We start from the raw sequence: 23,913 nt of genomic DNA on the forward strand, positions 1-23,913 counted from the left end.
ACTTTGCTGCAGGTCTGGTGGTATCTGTTGTTAATCCTCAACCAGGAGAAACCATTGTTGACTGTTGTGCTGCTCCAGGAGGAAAAACTCTTTTCATGGCATCATGCTTGAGAGGTCAAGGTGATTGTTATTTGGAGAATCTGGTCCTCATAGAGTATACATTATAGTGTAATATTTTTATGTTTTAACATGGATTATGCTACCATGGCTTTGTAAGGAAATAAGAGTCTTCACACAAACAAGAATGTCCACAAATGTCCCAAATGTATAAGCACACAAATGAGCTACAAAGAGCTCAATCACAAAACCCACAAAGGAAAACCCACAAAGGGCTCTCACCAAAGAGACTCTCAATATAAAGTGGGTTCACCCCCTATTTATATAAAAAAAGAGGAGTGAGAGAGTAAAGAGACAAGAGAGAGAGAGACTATCTAGTCGTTGGACTAGAGCCTAATGTCTAGTCCTAGTCAACCTTTAGTTGACTAAATAAATATATATTATATGTACATATATGTATACATATACTATATTATATATATACCAAAAAGTATAAAAATTATATAATTTTAACACTCCCCCTCATACTTACGGTAAAATAACTGAAATTTTGCCTAAAAGGAAGTGGAATCTAGGAGCTGCGGAATCTAAGTGAAATTTTGCCTAGGGTTTGGTGAAGAAGTCTGCCAATTGGTACTCTGATGTAACATAGGGCAGATCAATAGTGCCATAAGTACTCTTCGCGTACATAGTGACAATCCATTTTTATATATTTGGTGTGCTCATGAAATGTATGGTTGCTAGCAATTTAGATCGCACTCTTGTTGTCACAACACATTTTTTAGGCTCCTATTACGTGGATTCCCATATCTGTCAACAGTCTCTGTAGCCAGACTACCTCCATCATAGTAGTAGCCATGACCCGATGTTCAGCTTAAGTTGATGAAAGTGAGACATTCTATAGCTTTTTGCATCGCCACGATATTAGCGATTCACTTAGAAAAATACAAAAACCTATGGTTGAGTGTATGTTAGTATGCAAAGTCCAAGAACAACTGAACAATGTAGGATCACTCGGCCTCCTCAGAACCTAAAAATTTGTTCAAGTAAAGGGGTCAGACAACCCGAGTTTGAGTAGGCAATAACATACTTGCAATAATGTACGATATCAGAATACATTCAAACACAACCTCATACAACACATATCTTAGCAGACAATAAACATAAAATCATGCTAAATCACAAACTAACAACTCAATTTAATGCACATTCATTTATGCTAAGATTTGCAACAATACAATAAATTATGCACCTGCATGAACATTTACAAAAATGCATGAACATATAAAGGATGCATGAACTTATCATTTCATGATGCGAGTCCTTCATGCATGAGTAAGTTCTTATCTTCAATTATCATTTTCTTGCTTATATGATGCATGAAATGTCCTATCTACATGCATTTTATATTCTTGTTTCACTTGCCAATATTACATGTCTGTCAACACATACACTCAGTATGGAGGTACAACCCAGTTTTGTATATTCAAGCAATTGTGTCTTATTAACCTGCGTGACACCTCAACTCTGACTACTTTGGAGAGGAAAATATAATTTTTAGATAGAGTTCCCAACCTCCTCCAACCTAATATATCAGTTTTTCCTCGTGAGTCTTACCTACCACACTGCGTACAAATAATGATAGTTTCCCCAGTTACTGACTCTGTGGATAGGGGTGTCAAAGCATCCTTTGTGCTAAAACAATGTCCCCACAAAGCCATTAAGTACCATGCTTACTCTCTCAATAAGCTACAAGAGAATTAATTTTACTTTGATTTCTTAATTAATTTTCTTGTTAATCGTGCCAATGCAAACATGCAACCACATTCAGGGTTCATATACAATAATATTCATGGCACTCTATGTGTCACGGGCCTATTTCTTCAATAGGCCAGTGCAGCACGACGGTCCTTCCTTACTGCCATAAGCCTTTTGGTCGCTTGTTTGCCGCCTACAAAAGCTTAGATAACTCAGAGTGCAAGAGAGCAAAATAAGAGAGAGGGAGATAAATTGCAATCACTTGAAAGTAATCACAACGAGGGTGAGCAAAAGAAAGCTCAACGCATTTGCATTCATTCACAATTTTGCCCACATGCTCATTGCAGTTCAGATCTACACGCTAACCCTTCAGGGTATTGATCAACCTGAACGAAAGTGCAAGGGTGGCCCAGAGAAAGTTACAAGACTCGACACTTACATCAAAACTCAACCAAAGCAAATTAGACTCTAGACACAATTATACAAAGTAGGTCACAGGGGAATAGGCTCCCCCCTTCAAATTATGTGCCGCCCTCAGCGCCATCTGTTTCATGGTAGGCCCTGACTTCATATGGATAGTGGCTCTTTATCCGGAACGCTGGCTCCCACGTAGGCTCCGTTGTCTCCTCATACTTCTTCGCTTCGCCCAATTAGTTGACCTTGTGGCGAAGGATCTTGTTCAGACACTTCTCGGCCTGTTGTGTTGCCAGAGCCCTCTAAAGGATAGGAGCGCATTGTAGCAAGCTACATTCCGGATCCCCTTCGTCTGCACAGAACGGTTTTAGGTTGCACACGTGAAACACCGGGTGTACTTTGAAGTTCGGGGGCAGGTCCAATTTGTACGTTAGGTTGCCCACTTTTTTGATGATGGTGAATGGTCCCTCGTACTTCTTGATCAGTCCACGGTGCCGCCCATGGAAGATGCCTGTGCGATTCAGGTAAATCTTCACCAACACTTGGTCCCCAACACGGAACTCAGCAGGCCAACGATGCTTGTCCGTCCACTTCTTCATCCTCTTAGCCGCCTTGTGCAAAAACCCCTTTACCAGCTCGGTCTGCTCGTGCCAGTCTCGAACAAACTGATAGGCAATGGATGACCTTCCCTTCTCCTGTGCTGCTAGAGTATGCGGGGTCAGCGGTTGCTGCCCCATAGCTATCTCGAATGGGTTATGGCCTGAAGACTCACTCTTCTGAAGATTGAAGTAGAATTGGGCTACGTCCAATAGTTTCACCCAGTCTTTTTGATTGGCACTAACAAAGTGCCTGCGGTAGTGCTCCAACAGTCCGTTGATACGCTCCGTTTGCTCATCGGTCTGTGGGTGAAAACTTGTTAAAAATAGCAGATCGGAGTCGAATAGCCTAAACACTTCACACCAGAATTTGCCCATGAAGCGAGCATCGCGATCGCTCACAATGCTTCTTGGTACACCCTAGTGCTTCATAACATGCTTGATGAACAACTCTGCAGTCTTCTCTTCAGGGCACTCTTTGAAAGCTGGGATGAAGGTGGTGTATTTATAGAAACGATCCACCACCACCAGGATAGATCTGAAACCATCTACCTTTGGTAGACTAACAATGAAATCTATGGAAATGCTTTCCCAAAGACATCCTAGAATAGGTAGAGGCTCAAGGAGGCCGACAGTTTTCTGGTTGGTCCCCTTATCTTGCTGGCAGATGAGTCACGTTCGCACGTACCCCTCCATATTGTCTCTCATCTGCGACCAATAGTAACCGCACTCAAGGAGTGCTAAGGTCCGCTCCTGTCTTGGATGACTGACACATAAAATATCATGACACTCCTTAAGCAATTCGCGATGAAGGCTTTCCCACCGCGGTACAAAGACACATCTTCCTTTAGTCATGAGGAGGTCGTCCCGTAGCCAAAATCGCTGAGTCTTTCCCGCTTACGCCAGAGAGACAAGGTGTTGCACCATTTTGTCCTGCTGCATTCCTTCACGGATGCAGTCCAGCAACGCACCCTCTAAGTGAACTTCGAAAAGTTCCGCCCACGCAACCTCCAGTTCTGCCTTGCGACTCAGGGCATCAGCAACAACATTGATCTTTCTCACCTTATACTCTAAAGTGAAGTCAAACTCAGCTAGGAGCATTTTCCATCGAGCTTACTTGGGCGTCAACTTCTTCTGCATCTGGAAATAGCTCGTAGCGACATTGTCCATCTTGACGACGAACTTGACACCCAGAAAATAGTGTCGCCAGCTCCTGAGGCAGTGCACGATGACCGTCATCTCACGCTCATGCACAGTGTAGTGCCTCTTCACATCCTTCAGCTTCCGACTCTCATAAGCAATCAGATGTCCCTCCTGCATGATAACCCTGTCGATGGTGAAGTCTGAAGCATCTGTGTGGACTTCAAAGGGTCTTGTGTGGTTCGGCAACCGCAACACTGGTTCCCTCACCAGGGCCTTCTTCAAGCCATCGAAGGCATCTTGGCAGGCTCCTGTTGTAACAACTAAAAAAAAATTGTATTGATTCGGGCCGGATCCGGACCCGACCCGGGCCACCGCCTCTCGCTGTCATTAAAGACAGCGAGGCAGGCGGGAGGAGGGTTACGAACCCCCCCTCACCGCCTTTCCCCTCTGCTCTCTCGTCTCTCTCCCTTACCCTCTCGCTCGTCCACTGTCACCGACACCGGCCACCCCCGACAACCTGCCGCCACCGACGTCGGCGACCTCCCGTCTCTGGCGAGCTTCTCTCCGACAGCCTCCCCAGGTACGCTCCTCCTCCTCCCCTTCTTCTCCTCTTTCGTCCGTCTTTCTCTCTCTCTTTCCCCCTCGTTTCTCCGTTGCGCAGGGAGGGTGTCCAAGCCGCCTCCCTGCTGCCCTAAATCACAGGGGAGAGGCAAAGCCCCCTCCCTGCGACTCTTTTTAGCGAGGGAGGGGCGAAGCCCCTCCCTGTGCTGTGGTTGGTAAGGGAGGGGACGAGCCCCTCCTGATACCCTCTTGTTACAGGGGAGGGGCCCGACTCCTCCCTACACCCTTGTAAGTAGGGGAGGGGCTGAGTCCCCTCCCTGCTTCTTATTACGGTAGGGGAGGGGGTCGGCCCCCTCCCTACTTCTTGTTACAGCAGGGGAGGGGGTCAAGCCCCTCCCTGCTCTTTGTTTCAGTAGGGGAGGGGCCGAGCCCCCTTCCTGTGCCTCTTCGCTCTTTAGGCGGGGGCATTTGCCGAAGTCCTCTTTCTTGCCTCCATGGTCCATCTTCTTTCCGGCCTTGATTGATGGAGTGAAGGGCTTGCGCTGAGTATCCACTAGGAGCTCGACCGTCACATATGCGAGATTGCTCCTTTCCACTTCGGACTGTGCCACGACTGTAGTCCCACAATAAACTAGTTGAGTCTGTCTTCATCTGGCATATTGGTTACGTCCAACATGAGCTTATGAAACGTCCTAATATAGTCTATCAAGGCTCTACTGTGCTTCAATTCCGACACCATCCGATAAGTTTGGCGTTGTACATTCTTCGACATAAAGTAGTTTCGTAGCTCAGTTTTGAAGGCTTCAAAAGTATCAATTGCGCATTGCCCTCTTTCCATGTCGTTACGTTTCCTTATCCACCAGGCTGTAGCATCTCTATCAAGTAGAGTTTCTGCTGCCTTCACCCTGAGGTCCTCGGCCAATACATTCTGAATGACCTGGAACAAAAAGTTCTCTATGTCCTTGCTATCCCTTGAACCATTGAACTTCGTTGGCCTCGACATATCTATCTTTGATGGCCTATCGTCATTTTCGTGTCATTTAGGGTCACTGTCCACTGTAGAGTGCGGTTCTTCAACTGAAGCTCCCCTACTGCAGGATGGTCACTGTCGTAGTCAGCGAAATAACCTGTCCCATCAGCAAGTTCACTTGCTCTCGTAGGCTCATCACCTCATCGTTCAGTCCTCCAAATAATTCAACTGTGCGTGAAATCGCTTCCTCATGCGAAGTTACATTAGCCACCAGTATATTGACAGTCTCGACCATTTGCTCATGGCCCCGAGGTGAACCCATCTCCTCGGCTTCGGCAACTGCCTTACTTTTGGTGCTACGCAAGTTGTATTGGGGCACCACGATGTCTTGTTCATAAATTGCGGCCTGTCGGTGCGTTTCTCAACACCGACTCCTGAGTCCCTTCCCCAGCTCGAGAACGGGCTCTAGTATCACTTGTCGTAGGCCTATTTCTTTAATAGGCCAGTGTGGCACAACTGTCCTTCCTTACCGTCGCAAGCCTTTCGGTAGCTCGTTTGTCGCTTGCGGAAGCTTAGATAACTCAGAGTGCAAGAGAGCGAAAGAAGAGAGAGGGAGAGAAATTGCAATCACTTGAAAGTAATCACAACGAGGGTGAACAAAAGAAAAAGAAAGCTCAACGCATTTGCATTCATTCACAATTTTGCTCGCAGGCTCATTACAGTTCAGATCTACGGGCTAACCCTTCAGGGTATTGATCAACCTGAACCAAAGTGCAAGAGTGGCCTGGAGAAAGTTACAAGACTTGACACTTACATCAAGACTCAACCAAAGCAAAACAGACTCTAAACACAATTGTACAAAGTAGGTCGCAGGAGAACACTATGCATGCTTTTAATTAGTCTCTACCATAAAATTTTACAATAATGCAATCACTATGCATTTACACAGTCAAGGTAGACTAATCATTCATATTTTATGCATATACAATTCAACATGGCAAGTATTCACAATTCACTTTATTTATACACTTACGCATTTTCAGATCATGCTATCATACAAGCATATCATATATCAATTTGTGCATACATTTAATCATAAATATATCTATTGCAAATTTTTATGTAATTACACATGGCATAAGTACATTTAGACATTGCCAATTTCATTGCCTCGTTAGGCTTACTGTACAATCAATTCATCAAATATCACAATTTATGCTTCATGTGTTGCTAAACATGAACTATCAACTGAAAAGGACTTCGGCAAATGCATAAACATGTGAGGTAAATTCGGACCTCTGATTGCCTCTTTTTATAAAATCAACTAAAAATCATAGAAAACATACTTGACTTTAATCTTTTTACTGAGTATGCCTTAATATGTTGGAAAAACAACTCAAGAAATAAATCTCGAAAATTAGTTATACAAAAATTATAAAAATTTTGTAACCGCATACTGTTATGGAAAAACGACAGACCAATTTCTGTAATCTGCAGAAATTTTCCCAAATTAGGGATTTTCCGTGGATTTACTAGTAACTCTTATTGCAAAATCCTTCTATCACATATTTTTCATGATTTTATATGATCTATTTCGAATAGGTTTTCAAAACTTTCAAAATAACTTGTCAAAACAACCCTGTAACCAGAGCCAGAAAACTGTGTTCTGTTACAATGGGCATTTCTCCCTCAAAACAGATCCAAATTAAACAAAATAACATGCTATAATTAAGCTCCAAACGTGTAGAACATCACGATATTTTTATTTATTTTTTTTTGATCGATATTCTACAAGAAACAAAATTATTTCGAAAACTGGTCGGGTCACAAACGGAAACAACAATCCAAGTTTATCAAAACTCTTGATGAAAACATAAACCATAGGCTAATTGCTGCATTAAAACATGATTCAACACCATGGATGATGTTCTAACATAAATATAGTAAATACACAACAATATTTAGCCCTCTTTCATATTGACCCACCATTAAAATTCATAAATCTCATTGGTAAAACATAAAATAACATGAATCTAATCTTTAATTCATATTTAACACTAATCACATAATGAATCAATTAAAACATGATAGTCCAGATTGTTGCAAACATGATAACATCAATATTCTCTTTTCTAACATGATATAATCCATTAACATGCTCACAACAATCTGAATCAAACAAGAAATCCATTCTACAAAAAATGATTTTGTCTTTCTGAAACTAGTTCTCTTCAAAAACGTTTTTCTTAAAACCGATTCACCAAAACGCTGTTTTGGGTTTTTCTGAAATCTTTTTCATATAGATCCAACGGTCATAGATGTTCTAGGTATAGATCATATGTAGGTCCAAGTTGTGGATCGAAAGAGGGTATGCTAATGTATCTCAAAATCGAACACCATGAAAGTAGAAATTCTCTATCGAAAATGCATTTCTCGCAACGATACCGTCACTTTTTCCTCCACACGCACTTCCTTCTAAGCTAGTTTAGACCTTCACCAAGGTAGTTGCAGGTTTCTAATGAAGGTCTAGACCACTACAAAGGTTGGGAGGAAGAAGGAGATGTGAGAAAGAAGAAGGACGAGATGCACCTCTCGAAAAGGTGATTTAAATAGGTCCATAGGGGAGGGAAGGGGGGCATCCCCTCCTATTGGGCTTATATCTAGGTTTTAGAGATAGGATCTATCTCCAACAACCTTAGGTGAGCCCCACTAGGGGGGGTATCCCACCTAGAAGGCTCTTTATTGAGTCTTCAACTCACAATAGAACTCCTTACTTAAAAGACTTTTAAAACAATGGGCCTCTTAAGAGTTTTTTTCTCTAGAATAAATTCTAATTTTTAATTAGTAGTGGGGTCCACTAGGGGGGCATCCCACCCTCTCTAGAACCCCTTGTATTTACCTAAAGTTCCTCTTTCATGAGAACTCTAGATGGTAGAGTGGGTCCCGCCTAGGTGGCACCCCTCTAGGGTCCGATTCATGTGATCCAGATCCGAAACTCTGGACAGGATCCAATTCAAGTTGGATTGGATCCATGTACCAAACATTAATTATAGATCCAACACTCAAAATAAAGATCCATATCTATAAATGAGGTCTAAATCAATATTGGATCCAAATACTAGGGTTTGGATATGAATATGACTCAACCTATATCCATAAAAGCCATTGGCCACCCCTGAACCCCTACGGGCCATCACATAGGCTCATGGCACCCCACTGGGCTGGGCGTGACCCTCTGGGTCTCATAAAGAACCTAGTTTATATCTTGGTCAATTTAAAACAACCAAATTCTGAACCTTATCCAAGTTGGAAAAATCCAGAATAGATGCTGGTCAATTTTAAAAATTACATTTTTTTGAACCAACTCATAACCAAAATCAACAAATTTGATCTCTTACGATATCTACGACTCATAACGCACCTAACTAGGGTCTTAGTTCAACTTAGACTCTCGATTTTCGCTTGAATTTAACATGATTTTAACATGAATTTCGCTCGAATTTAAAAGTTAAAACAAAACAAATTCGCAAGTATTACACTGCCATCTAGGGTGAGGATGCTCTAACGGTGGCCGTTCAGGGTGAGGATGCCCTAACGATGGTTGGCTAGGGTGAGGATGCCCAATGATGCCAGTATGGCAGCCTAGGGTGAGGACAGAGTTACCAGAAGCTTCTTAGATAGGTGGGAAGCTCGCTTCCCAGAAACTCGCTTCGAAAGTGCGATACTCCTTGCTTCCGAAACTTGATGAGAACCTCGATTCCCCCACGCTTCTCTTATGCTTTCCACATGCTTCATTTATTCTTCTTATATGTTATCTTACTCAACTTTTTATGTTTTTTATGTGTTTTCTTTCACTCTTCTCACTAACTTCCATGTGCTTTCTCTAAATTGGTAGTCATCATTCTTAGATTTTGTTAAAAATTTAATTCTTACACTAAAAAATCATGAAATTTAATATTAGTCACTTTTATTTTAGTTTTTATTTGTGTTTCATTTTTATTCCCATTCAATTCTTATATTTCTTTTTTTATTCCTCGCTTCACGCTTCCTATACATTTTAAAATGCATCGCTTCTCGCTTCTGTTTCCTGTATCGTTTCCCGCTTCTACTTCCTAATCTGGCAACCTTGGGTGAGGATGCCCGATGTCCCAGCTTAAGGTGTGGATGCCCGACGTCGGTCGAGAGACATATGTGAGACCCAGTTAATAAAATACAAATTATGTAATTGAAATACAACTGAGAACTGCCTTGGACCTCGAGGATTTGACTCGACTACTATAACCGTGAGTCTTATAAAAGATGAAGCTTAATTGTGTTGCATTGAGAAGGGACATGCATTCAAAAGCGATACTTGGTAGTTGAACTTAAAAAGTCATTCATGCATGTTGCATTAATTCATGCATCTTTAAATGTTTAATTTAGCATGAAACTGTTGATTGTTTGAGTTGAATTGCTTATATTGTAAGCCTGTTATAAATTTGTAATGGTTGTTGAACCCTCTTAAACTTATGTTTGATTTAATCTATGTTAATTTTTCTCACTGTTTGATTTTGAGAGGGTCTCGTACAAGAACTTTGGTTCTTACCCGGTTTTTAATTTTTTTTTCAGGTACTAAGGCAATGTGATGAGGAGACCAGCTGGCTGGAGGACCTGAGGGTTATGATCTGGTGGCCAGAGTTCTGATGTATATGAGATATTTTGTTTTTATTTTGGGGAACTATGTGAAACCTCAATGAGAATTATTTGATTTAAATAAATTCAATTTCAGTTTATAATTTGATTTATATTATGTCTGGAATGATTGTTGGGTTGTCTAAATTAAATCTGTAATGTACCTCGGGTCCTTGGGATATTTTCCGCAATGTTAAAAAAAAAATCTGCATTTTTATGAGGGTCAGTTTGGGGTCGTTACAGTTAAGCATAACTTCACTAAATCTATCATACCAAGTTTTGGGGGCTTACTTAAACCCATATAAAGCTTTTTTTTAACCAAAGAACTTTTCTCCTCTTGGTCTCAAAACCGGAAGGAGGATCCATGTACACTATCTCAGTTATGTCACCATTCAAAAGAACATTCTTAGCATCAAGTTGGTAAATAGGTCATTTTCTAATGGATGCTAGGGCAATGAGCCTTCTAATACTGCTCATACGAGCCACAAGAGCAAAGGTTTCTTCATAGTCTATCCCATACTCTTGAGAATGGCTTTTGACTTCTAAGTTAGCTTTTTATCCTTCTAATGATCCATTCCCTTTTGCTTTGACTTTATAGACCCACCTACATCCTCTAGTCTTTTTCCTTACAGATAATGGTTGGATTTCTAAGGTCTTGTCCTTTTCAAGGGCTCCTAACTCTAGATTCATGACATCAATCCATTCGAGAATTTCTTTAGTTTTGTTGTAGGTTGAGGGTTTATAAAAGGAATGGATAAAAATAAGTCATACTCTATATCTAGGTGAAAATGTTTTATATGACACAAACCTTTCAAGAAGTTTTAATGTTCTTCTAGATTTCCTAACATTAGTTTCTCTTAGTCTTTGGTTTTGTGAATACTTATTAAGTGCACATGGAAGGTGTTCAAGAGTTCTTCTAGAATAGAATTGAATATCATGATTCTGGGTATCCTCCATGGTAACACCAATATGCATATCATCAAGATCATCATCAACATGCATAATTTCTTTATACGCATTCTTTGGCAACAAATCAAACAAAAAGAAATACTCAAGATCATCCTTAGGCTTATCAAAATCTAAATCATTCTTATTCTTGAAAGATTTTATATTTCTTGAAATATATAATTTGTCATTTTTCTTATCATAACATCTATACTCTTTTTGGTTATTGGCATAACCAAGAAACACACATTCATTGGCTTTAGGGGATAACTTGTCGCTTTTTTCAACAAGCACAAAATATTTACATCCAAAAATTCTTAGTCTACTTAAATTTGAAGAAGATTGATAAAATTTTTCAGTTGGAGACATGTTTTGTAAGAGAATGAAGGCATACCGTTCATAAGATATACAACAATTAAGACACCTTCAACCCAAAACCTTTTCAAAACATTTTTTGAGATAAACAAAGTTCTCGTAGTTTCAATGATATGACAATGCTTTTTCTTAGCTAAGCCATTTTGTAACGACCCCAACTCATACCCTAACAAAAGTGAGATTTTTTTTTAAACATTTACGAAAACATTTCCAGAGACCCGAGGCCTTTACAGTCATAACCAAACCACAACCACAAGGGATCTTACACCACCATCAACGAAAACAAACCAACTTCATTAATTAAATCATAAAGTCTGAGAACATGTGCAAATAAATATAAATAAATAAAAAAGTAGGGACACCTTGTCCCTAAGTAAAACTGTCAAGTAGTCGTGTAGCCCTCGTAGTTCCTCGTAGTAGCAAGTCCCCTCACTAGATCTCAGAGGCTGTGAAAAATATAAAAATAAGGGTGTCAAAATCATTGATCCTGTGTACGAGTCTCTCTAATGAATCAAATAAGTTAAAGAGCATAAATAAGATTCATGCAACATTTCAGAGAGATACAATTTCAACAAAGTCATTATTCAAATAATCATTCATGCAATAGGGAATATCTATCATGCATTAGAGAATTATTATAATGCATTAGGGAGTAATTGACATGCAACAATTAAAATAACACAAGGGGATAGGTAAATATGCATGTTCTAATGCATAACAGGAAAACACATGATATCAATGCACATGCATAAGTAATTTATTATCTTTTATCAGAGTTTTCTTTTATATGCATGTCCCTATTAAATGCACACAATTTGTGTTCCTTTTTTTATTACCATAACCCACAGATACTCAAAACGGGCATAACAATTCTCGAGGTTAAGTTAGGTTTCCAGTTCTGCTTACCACACAATTTGTATTTTATTACTAGGTTTCATACTTAGTCATCAGCCGATATCAAGAATCAACACCATCCATCGAAACATTAGAAATCAATACTAACTCACCACCCGATCCATATCCATTTATGATCTAGATCCAACAATGTCTAACTGGATCTAGGTCCATTACTCATCTGGATCCAGAATAGTCTGACTAGATCCAGAATAATCTGATTGGATCCAAAATAGTCTGACTGGATCCAGAATAGTCTGACTGGATTCTGAACAATCTGACTGGATTCAGAACAATCTGACTGAATCCAGAATAGTCAGACTGGATCCAGAACAATCTGACTGAATTCAAAACTGTCTGACTAGATCTAGACAGTCTAACTGGATCTAGACCCAGTTCTGATATGGATCTAAGACTCATCCAATCAGATCCAGAACAGTCAGCTCAGATCCAGATTTGGTCTGGTCCAGATCAGACTGTCATTTTCTTGGTATACCAATAACAATAGCTGTCTACACACCACCCCTAAGCAAAGTGACAGAAATTTCTTAAAATCGTGACCGAGAGGTGAACCACCTAGTTGGGTTCAGAGGCACAAAACGTACACGAAATCTTAGTATTCTCACAGTTCCCTAAAATCCTAGTGTAGGATTCCCACACTAAAGAAAGGACATCCAGGAAAAACGTGAATTACACTGTTTTTTTCTTTTTATCTTTTTATCTTTTTATCTTTTTATTAAAAGAATGATTTATTTCAATTATTTATTTTGCAAATCAACATGCAAAACATAAGAACATACGTTTCGTAAATCAACATGCGAAACTCATCACGGGACCACAACCTGTGGTTACATGGAACAGTGCAATTAATTCAATAGGCATTAAGTTGATTTTTGCGATGTATAAAAAAACTAAACATGGAGCAACACCTGCTCAAGGCTCACAGGGCCTACGGTGATTCACTTTTGACCACCGATGCATCTAATGCAAAAACCATAATGAACATGTCACTTATGCATTCATTTAACATGCTTTCAAATGCACCTTCATACATACTAACAAGAATGTACATGAATAACCATTTTTACATGCATGTGTTTACATGATCATGCAAAATACATGTTTCCTTTCATAAACCATCTCATGCTTAATATGCGAACATTCATGCAAATATGCATATGCAGAACAACATAAATTTCTAGGTTTACATATGCATACGCAAGTAACATTGCATTAAAGATCTTGATCATGCATAATCAATCAGTCATAAGCATGCGAAAACTAGGCTCTTGTCACGCAGGAAATCTAAACATTCATTATGAGCAAGTCTGAAAATACGTGCACCAAATAGAATTTTAATCGAGCTCAATCAACGCATTCAAGGTGCAAAAATCTGAATATTTGTCGTGCTAAATCTGATTCCACATTAAGCATTCCACACTTGTGAATTTAGTCTAAATCCTGAGCATTCATTATACAATGTTCTTGAACAAGTAAACCTGAAAGTGCATGTAAATCTGGACATGTATTCAAAACTGGGCATACACGTAAATCTGCATATATATCACACACACACACACACACACACACACTATATATATATATATATATATATATATATATATATATATATATATATATATATATATTGTAGAAACCTGTTCAACCTGACCCAGCCGACCCAGTCGGCTGGGACTCAGGCCCTGCCCAGCCGATTCAGTCGGCTAGGTCTAATCTGATCAGCTACCTAGCCGATCCAGAGAATCGACTGGCCCTGTAAAAATTCTAATATATGATTGTTCCCCTTTTTTTCTTTTTTTTTCAAGTTCTTAAATTTTTGTTTTTTATTTTTATTTTTGTAAGCTGCAGGCACTAAGCCTAGGATGGGTTAGTACCCTGCTAAAACCCACCCAACCAACACAGTTGGCTGGGTCAGACCCCTGCCCAGCCGACCCAGTCGACTGGGGACTGATCTGGCCAACTGCCCAGCCGATCTAGGGAGTCGGCTGGGCCCAATATTATATATAAAAAAAGTCTTATATATATATATATATATAATTTTTTTTTGAGCAATTTGCCATTCAGTTGGCAGCCCAACCGACTGTCGGTTGAGCTTTCCAGCCGAGTGGCAGCCCAAAACAGAAGTCAAAAAAGAAATTTTCTTTTTCTCTGTTTGTTGTATTTTTACAAGTTCAGATCTGAGCCCAGCTGACCCAGTCGGCTTGTGCTCTTATCCTACCCAGCCGACCCTGTCAGCTGGGCCTGGTCTGGCCCACTATCAAAACAGAAATATACATATACATTTTTTTTTATATACCCTTGTTAAATATATATACTATACATGTAAAAATGAAAATTTTTCTTGAACAGAGGCCCAGTCCCAGCCTGGACAGACATCTAGGACTGGACAACAGACTATCCTGTTCCAGCCGACTGTTCAGGCTAGGATGGGAGAGTTGTCCGTCCTATCCCGGACAAAAAGCACCAAAAATCCAAAAACCTCCTTTTCTTTTTTTTTAATATATGTATACAAATTTTTTTTCTCATGGATCAGGTTCGATTTAAAGAACCGCAGTCCCTTGTCCACCTGTCCGAAATCGTCCACTTGTCCAGTGGACAGATCTATCTAGGATGGACAAAATGAACAAGGGTTCAGATTTGGCCAGATTTGCCCATCATCACGATGGCCAGATCTGTCCGCTAAACATATGGGACAGATCTGTCCATAATGTCTATGGAAACATGTATGCGTGTGTGTGTGTATATATATATATATATATATATATATATATATATATATATATATATATATATATATATATATATATATATATATATTGAAAACCACAAATATATACAGTAATAACGAAAAGATCATATCACTCATTCTAAACCCACCTATATCGATTTTCATGGATTAAAAGATGAAGACAATAAAATAAAATTCATGGTTCCCTACAAAATTATTGCCTAAAGCCTATTTAGGCTCATTTTCTCATCCAAAACAAGAGAAAACACCCGTACCTTTTTTTGAAGCTTGAAAAGACTGAAAAAACAATGGATAATTGAAGAAGAAGATGGCCTCTGTTAAAATGTAAAGTGTAATGTAACATATATATATTATAATAATATTATAGTATATATATATATTTTTTATTTTTCTTTAATTAATTTTCTTCTTTTTATATTTAGTTCACATTGAACTAGATATGTAACTTAGTCAAGTTTTATTTAGAACTTGATTAAGGGTCTAGCCGTTGGACTCTAGTCCAATGGCTACATTAAGAGCCGTTGGACTAGAGTCCAATGACTATTTTGGGAGAGCTCAAAGTGAGCTCTCCCAACTTTATTCTCTTTGTATAAATAGGGGTGAACCCCTCCATTGTAAGTACTTCAATGCTTCTTAAGCATTTTCATTATTAATAAAGATTTATTATTTCTTTGTTGTGTTCTTCCTTTTATACCCTTTTATGGGTTTGCTTGAAGTGTCATTATAGACACTCTTTTTGTGGATTCAAGTGCGTTTGTAGAAGACCACCATTTCATTACATGGTATCAAAGTCGTGGAGATTTTAGATCTTGAAGAGTTTTTACTTCATTTTTCGTGCCTCACTTGCAAAAGGTGTTTCATCACCTTGTCCTTAGCTCAAGAAGATTTGTTTGAAGAAAGGAGGCTATTGAAGAATCTTTTGCTACAAATTTGTATCATTCTTCCTCTCTCTTATATTCTTATCTCTTCTTTTCTCTTTTTCTTTCTTCTCTCATCTATTCCTTTCTCACCCTTGTAAAAGATGGATGACAATGATAAGATCACCATCATACCCATGAAGCTAAATGATACTAATTATGTAATGTGGGCTTTGATTATGAAGCACCACATTTGGGAAAAAGGGTTATGGGGTATAGTGTGTGGTTTCGATTCGAAACCTAGACTATCTCTTACCAAAATAGAGGGTGATAAAGAAGTTCCTCTAACGGAAGAAAAGAAGGGCAAGGCGCTGGCCACTTATGAAAAGAATTGGAAGGAATGGAGGATAGGACATGCAAAAATTATGTCATGGCTAATTAATAGCGTAGACATTAAAAAATGCTCTAGTCTTGCTAAGTTTGAACATGCTGATAAGGCTTGAGAATACCTTAAAAATATGTATTCCCTTAAAGATATTATACATGTATGCAATTTACAAGACAAAGTTCGGACAATGACTAAAGGATAAAACCAATCGAGAATATTACAATGACTGAACTTTGGGAAGAATTGGCTCTTTTAGAGCCAAAATGGCATTGTCCTGAAGACATTGAGCTCCGTAAAAAACAACTTGATATGGAGCATTTTTATCAATTTGTAAACTGTTTAAGACCAGAATTTGAGTAGACTAAATCGACTCTTCTTTATCGAGGAAAAGTTTCCTCTATCATTGACATTATAGAGGTCTTAGAAAAGGCTCTTCACGCTGACCTGTGCAAGAAAGGAGAGAACGAGGTATTGGAAAAAGAGTCTGCAGAGAAAAGACATCAGAGAGAAGTGTCTGTCTTTCATTCTATTAAGTATATATTCAATATACAATTCTAGGGTACGGAAATACCCTCTAATAACATCTTAATTTACATTACATAGTAATTGGATCTTGACCCGATCCGGTACATGGATCAGGTCGGGTCGGGTCCTGCATATACATGAGTTGGGTCCAAGACCCAATAACAACTTCTTTTCAAGAGGAACTAACTATGGAGGAAAATAGAATACTCTAAAACCAGAAGATGATTTCGTTCTAGCTGTGTCTAGACCGAGTAACCATGTACATTCTTACAGGCCACCTCATTTCAATAGACAAAATGGTGACTTTGACAAGCGAAAAGTTATTTGTCATCATTGTCATAAACCAGGTCACTATAGGTCTCAGTGTCCTAAACTTAGAGAGCTAAGGGAAAAAAGAGCTGCCACTGTTGGATCGAAACCCAAAGATCAAGATAAATCGGTTTCTATGGCTCAATTAATAGAGATTCTTCAACCTCTTATCAAAGGGGCTTCCTCCTTGTCTGAAGCCTCAACTGGAGCAGTTGTTTCATTCTTTTCCTATCTAGGTAACTTTCCTTGGCTTCTTGACTCTGACGCTTCTTTTCATATGACCCCAAATGACAATAGTCTATCCGAATGTTTCAAAAATAAGTCAAGTGTGTTAAAAGTTTTTACAACTAATGAAACCTCTCTTGAAATAAAAGGAATAAGAAATTTTGAAAAGGTCCATAAAACTAAGAAAATTTTTATTTCAGAAGTTAGATATATTCCTAAACTAAATTTAAATCTTTTATCTGTTTCTCAAATATTTGATTATGGATGTAATATATCATTTTCTTCTTATGGTTCTTGGGTACAAGATCGCCAGTTAGAAAAGTTGATTGGGAAAGGCCATAGAGGATGACTCTATTACATGATTTTTTCAGAATTGCCTAAGAATGCTTTCTGTTATAATATTCAGAAAATAGAGTTGGATTTGTGGCACAATAGACTTGGTCATCCTCATATGGCTAAAATCCAACATTTTTCTGATCTTGAAAAATTTTGTAATTATGAAAACTTGTAAAGGTTGTATTCTTGGCAAAATGAAAAGATTACCATTTTTTGATAGAACCTTTGTTTCTTCCTGACCACTTGAATTAGTACATTCAGATGTTTGGGGTCTTGCACCAATTATTTCGAAAGGTGGATTTGCATATTATGTCATTTTTGTTGATGATTTTTTTAGATATACTTGGATTTACTTCCTCAAACATAAATCAGAAGTCTTTTCGTACTTTCAAACATTTCATAACAAGGTTAAAAACAAATTTCAAAATGATATATCCATTTTTCGCACAGATTCAGGGGGAGAATTTATGTCCCAAGAATTTAAAAACTATCTAAGTTTACATAGTATTACGCATCAAAGGTCTTGTCCATACACACTTCAACAAAATGGACTGGCTAAACGTAAACATTGTCATATTATGGAAACAACTAAAACTTTATTAATAGCTAATCATGTTCCAAAGGAATTTTGGGCAGAAGCGGTCCTAACTGCTACCTATCTTATTAATCAAATGCGATCTTCTTTGAAAAATATAACTTCAATTGAAAAATTAGTAAATTTTTCTCCAGATTACTCTAGATTGAGAGTGTTTGGATGCAAGTGCTTTGTTTTCACTAACAAAAATGACAAACTCTCTCCCCGTGCGATTCTCTATGCCTTTTCAAGATATGTCGATAATAAAAAAGGCTATAGGTGCTTTGATTTTCAAAATGAAAAAATATACCTATCAAGAAATGTATCTTTTCTTGAAAAGGAAAGCTTCTTTGATTTTGAAAAAACTAAGTCACTAAATATTCCTTCCTAATAGATTTGACTTAAAAATCTGCTGAGTGTAATATTAAATGTGACTTTGACAATGATCAAGGTACTATTGATCTCGAGCACAATGACGATAATGAAGAACAAGACCATAGAGGTGTTAGTTTACAATATTCTAGACAAAGAGAGTCAAATCTTCCATGTGCACTAGAAAAATATTTCAAAGTATCCACCAAAAGGTCATCCCGAGTTTCGAGGCTTTCTGAAAAATTTGTGTCATACGAATCCTTTTCACCAACATATAGGGCAGTTATTGCATTAATACACTCATATGAGGAACCATCATCGTACTCTCAAGCCAAAAATCGTGTAGAATGGGTAGAAGCCATGAAAATTGAGTTAGATGCATTTGAAAAGGCTTCTACTTGGACTATTCAAGATCTTCCTCTAGGTAAGAAACCTATAGGTTGTCGATGAGTCTACAAAGTTAAAACCAAGAGTGATGAAACTCTTGAAAGATATAAAGTTTGATTAGTGGCCAAAGGCTATGCCCAAGAATATGACATCGATTATGAAGAAACCTTTGCCTCAGTTGCTGGTATGACCACTGTTAGAACCTTAATTGCCTTGGCTTCAATTAGGAAATAACTCATATTTTAGATGGATGTTAAAAATGCATTTCTAAATGGTAAGTTGGTTGAATAAGTGTACATGGAAGTCCTATCTAGAATTAGTATTTCCAAGGGTAAAGTTCTTCGTTTAGAAAAGTCTTTTTATGATCTTTGAGAAAACTGTTGCAAGGATTGAGAAATGAGAAGAGAAAGAGAAGAAAGATAACTCGGGTACCTGTTAAGAATCGACTTCAACTCTAATCTGCATTGGCTGCACTAAAACATTGTTAAGTTTAATAGGGTTACAACTTCCTTTGCATGGACAAAATTGCCCTGCATTAGTAATACAAAATACATAAATATACACGTGATATGAATCCTTCAATGGATCCATATCCGATCCATATTCTAATACCCTCCCTCAAGTTGTGCATGGGATTGAACCATGTGCAACTTGTTCTTCAGATACCAAAAACGATTACTTGTGAGGCCTTTTGTGAACATATCAACAACTTGGTCTTCTGGAGTCACATAAACTGGTTCAATCTCTTTGTCCGCTATCTTTTGTCTGATGAAATGTTGGTCAATCTCAATATGCTTAGTCCGACTGTGATGAACATGATTGAACACAATTTGTATAGCACTTCTATTATCACATATAAGAGTCGAACTTGAGATACTCTCCCATTTCTGTAAGTAGATGTCTAATCCAGGCCACTTCTGCTGTGGTAGCTGTCATAGATCTATACCTGCCTCTGTACTAGATCGTGCCACAACCTTATGTTTCCTGCTACTCCATGAGGCTAGATTTTTTCCGATAAAAACACAGTATCCTGAAACAGACCTCCTCTCATCTGGGTCCCCTGCCCAGTCCGCATCTGTATAAGCCACTATGTCATGTTTCGGTGTCCCCCATGAAGATTGTACATACGTGAGTCCATCACCTACTGTGCCTTTTAGGTAACGAAGAATACGTTTGACAGCATCCATATGACTAGTCTTCGGCTCATGCATGAATTGAGATACCTGGTTTACAAAATATACAATGTCTGGTCTAGTAAAAGTAAGATACTGTAACATGCCCACTAAACTGCGATACTTGCTTGCATCAGGGTATAACTCACCATCACAAATACTGAGCTTTTGACTGACAACACTAGGTGTAGGCAGAGGTTTGCAATCTGTCATTCCTGCTTTGGCTAGAAGATCAAGAGTGTATTTGTGTTGAATTAATGTCATTTTTTCATCCTTTTTGTCCACCTCTACACCAAAAAAATATCTCAGTTCTTCAAGATCTTTCATCCTAAATCGCATACTCAGCAAATCTTTAATTCGTTGAATATGGTCTGGAGCATTACCACTAATCACAATGTCATCAACATATATAAGTAAGAAAACTATATTGGAGCCATCTCTGTATATAAATAGAGAATCATCTAGTTGGGAGCGGAGGAAACCGCGGTTCTAAATCTCTAAGGAGAAGCTTTCAAACCACGACCTGGAGGCTTGCTTTAAGCCATACAAAGCTCTGCTCAATTTGCATACATATTCTTTTGGGTCTCCTTCTGCATAACCTTGAGGTTGCTTCATGTAGACCTCTTTCTTTAAATCCCCATAAAGGAATGCATTTTTAACATCAAGCTGACTAAGAGTGCCAAAAATAATACGAATGGTTCCCATTTTCACTACTGGGCTAAATGTCTCGTCATAATCTTGACCGTATTCTTGAGTAAAACCTTTGGCAACAAGACGTGTCTTGTATCGTTCAATGCTACCATCCAGTTTATATTTAATCTTATATACCTATTTTGAACCAACAACCTTTTTATCTGGGGGACGACCAACTATCTCCCATGTTTGACACTCATGAAGTGCCTCGATCTCCTCATTCATTGCTTCAATCCATTTGTTGGATTGAATAGCTTGATGAAATCCAAGTGGTTCCTCGTGTTTTTCAATCTTGGATAGAAGAATCTGAAAATCCATAGAGAAGTTATCATAACTCACCCATTTCTCAATAGGGTGCCTTATCCTGCCTGATCTTCTTGGTTCCTCTCTGTTATTAGACAATGCCACCTGCCCTCCAACAGGTACATCGGTTTGTTCTCTGGGCCTCCTGGTATAGACATTTCCTCTATATCTCTGACATTCTGTTTCTGATATCTCATCTGAAACTATCTCATTGTTTATGCTTCCAGGAGCCAAAGTAGTATGTTCTGTAGCATGTGAGATGAGTTCAACACTTGGCCATGGATCATACCAATTGACAGATGCGTCAATATGTTCATAATCATGATCTGCTTTATTTTTCAGAAAACTATTTTCATCAAAAATAACATTTCTGGAGATTCTGATCTTATTGTTGGCAGGGTCATAGCACCGGTATCCCTTGTGTTCATCTGCATAACCTACAAATTGACATATAGAAGCTTTGTCCTGAAATTTGGTTCTCACGGATTTATCAACATGTACATAACACGTGCAGCCAAAAACTCGTAACTCGTCATAATTTGGATGTACTCCAAAGAGAACATAATAAGGAGACTGATTCTCAAGAATAGGCATAGGAAGACGATTTATCACATGTGTGACAATATGAAAAGCTTCTGTCCAAAGACTAATGGGCATGTTAGAGCCATGCATCATGCTCATTGCACTCTCCACAATATGTCTATGTTTACGTTCAGTAACTCCATTTTGCTGTGGAGTGTATGGGCAAGAAACTCTACGTTGTATCCCATTATCTTGAAGAAAATCTAAAAATTCTTTGGAGGAATACTCACCACCCCCATCACATTGGAGAATTTGAATATTTTGAAAGAATTGGGTATTAACGTAGACATGAAAATGATGAAAGATAAGGGAAACCTCTGATTTGTGTTTCATAAAGAATATCCAGGTAAAGCGGAAAAAGCTGTCAATAAAAGATACGTAATATTTACTTCCAGAAGAAGAAGGATTGGGGGCTGGGCCCCAAACATCAGAACATATTATCTCAAAAGGCATGGAGGCTCTTTTATTTATTTGATGAAAAGGAAGTACATGACTTTTGCAAACCTGACAACTGAAATACATCTTATTCTTCAACGAAGGTGGAACAGATTCTGGAAGAAATCCATTGGACACTAATTTTTCAATAAAAACTTGACTACAATGACCAAGACGAGAATGCCAAATTTCTGGCTTATTACATTGAGATATACTCAAAACACTTCTAGAGACGTGATCGGACTTAGAAGGCTTCAGAACATTGGAGGTTGGATCTTCATTGAAGATATACATGTTTCCACGTCGCTCTCCTTTAGCGAACGTCTTCTTCGTTTGAAGATCCTTGACAAAGACAGAAGTATGAGTAAATTCAACAGATAAATTGGTAGAATCAACAAGCTTGGAAACAGAGACTATATTTTTCTTTATATTTGGTGCATGCACAACATCAGATAAAGGAATGAAGACGTTGCCTGCGTTTGAGATAGAGTGGTGAGTTTCATCTCCAGTTACAATATTAGATTTTCCAAAATAAGGGATCAAGGTAGAGAACTTACCTGCATTGCCAGTGACTTGAGCAACTGCCCCAAAGTCGACATACCATATACCATCATCATTCTGCTTCAGGTTCAAGTTAGCCATAGCAGACAAGAGAAGATCCTTAGCATCATCACTGACACGAAAAGTACCTGCAGATTCTGATGTAGCAGCATTTCTATTGTTTTGTATTCTATTGCGATTTTGAGGATTCCGAGGATTGAACCAACAATTGGCTTTGATGTGGCCACATTTGTTGCACTGGTAACATGTAGGAACATTCCTTGTCAGACTGGGAGTGACATTTGGTGTAGGTAGCAACCCACATCCACCCTGGATTTGTGCTCCCCTACCTCTGCTGCCACGCCCTCCTCGTATACGATCAACAATCATCCCGGTGGCAAGAACATCATGCATAGATGATTGCCCTGTTGAAGCATCAGAAATGCTTTTCAAGGACATCTCATACTGGAACAGTTTAGCACGCAAATCTTCAAAACTAGGTAACATAGGCAAGCACTGTAAGGAAGTCACAAGGACATGATACTCTGATCCCAAGGCATTCAGGGTCTGCTGCACTTTTTCTTTATCAGACACTAGATATCCAACAATGGCTAGTTGATTTGTGATGCTTTTGACTTGATTTAAGAACTCAATAATAGTCATTGTCCCTTTTTTTAAAAGCTGGAATTCACGCTTGAGAAACAACACCTTAGCCTCTGATATTTGAGCATAAGTCTGAGCTAGATTCTCCCACAATTCTTTAGCTGTACAATCATCAAGAATAGAAACTAGTACTTCTTGTGTCAATGTGAAAATAATATATGCGACGAGAGCTTGATCGCGCTTCATCCAAGTAACAAAAGTAGGATTACGAACAATGTTTGGTAAGGTTCCATCTTCTTTTGCTTCTTGTGGAATACATTCTGGAGGCATTGGAGTAGAGCCATCCAAGTGGCCTGAAAGATCTTGGCTTCAGATGAAAGGAGTGATCTGACGTTTCCAAGTCAAATAATTATTGGTATTTAATTTTTCAGAAACGAGCTGCCCAAGAAAATTGGAGA

At 38.6% G+C, this 23,913-nt stretch overlaps 1 protein-coding gene across 3 annotated transcripts in view; it reads left to right on the forward strand.

Annotated features, from left to right (window-relative positions):
- Positions 1-23,913, forward strand: part of LOC149849099 (NOL1/NOP2/sun family protein / antitermination NusB domain-containing protein) — a 158,562-nt gene that overhangs the window by 64,073 nt on the left and 70,576 nt on the right. For all 3 annotated transcript variants that reach the window (XM_089998488.1, XM_089998489.1, XM_089998492.1), the window contains one exon: positions 13-120. In XM_089998488.1, the coding sequence (XP_089854614.1) occupies positions 13-120 (108 nt within the window). The remainder of the gene's footprint in view (positions 1-12; positions 121-23,913) is intronic.

This window comes from Nuphar pumila, chromosome 1 (assembly GCF_984573655.1).
Source record: "Nuphar pumila chromosome 1, dmNupPumi1.hap1.1, whole genome shotgun sequence".
Taxonomy (NCBI): domain Eukaryota; kingdom Viridiplantae; phylum Streptophyta; class Magnoliopsida; order Nymphaeales; family Nymphaeaceae; genus Nuphar; species Nuphar pumila.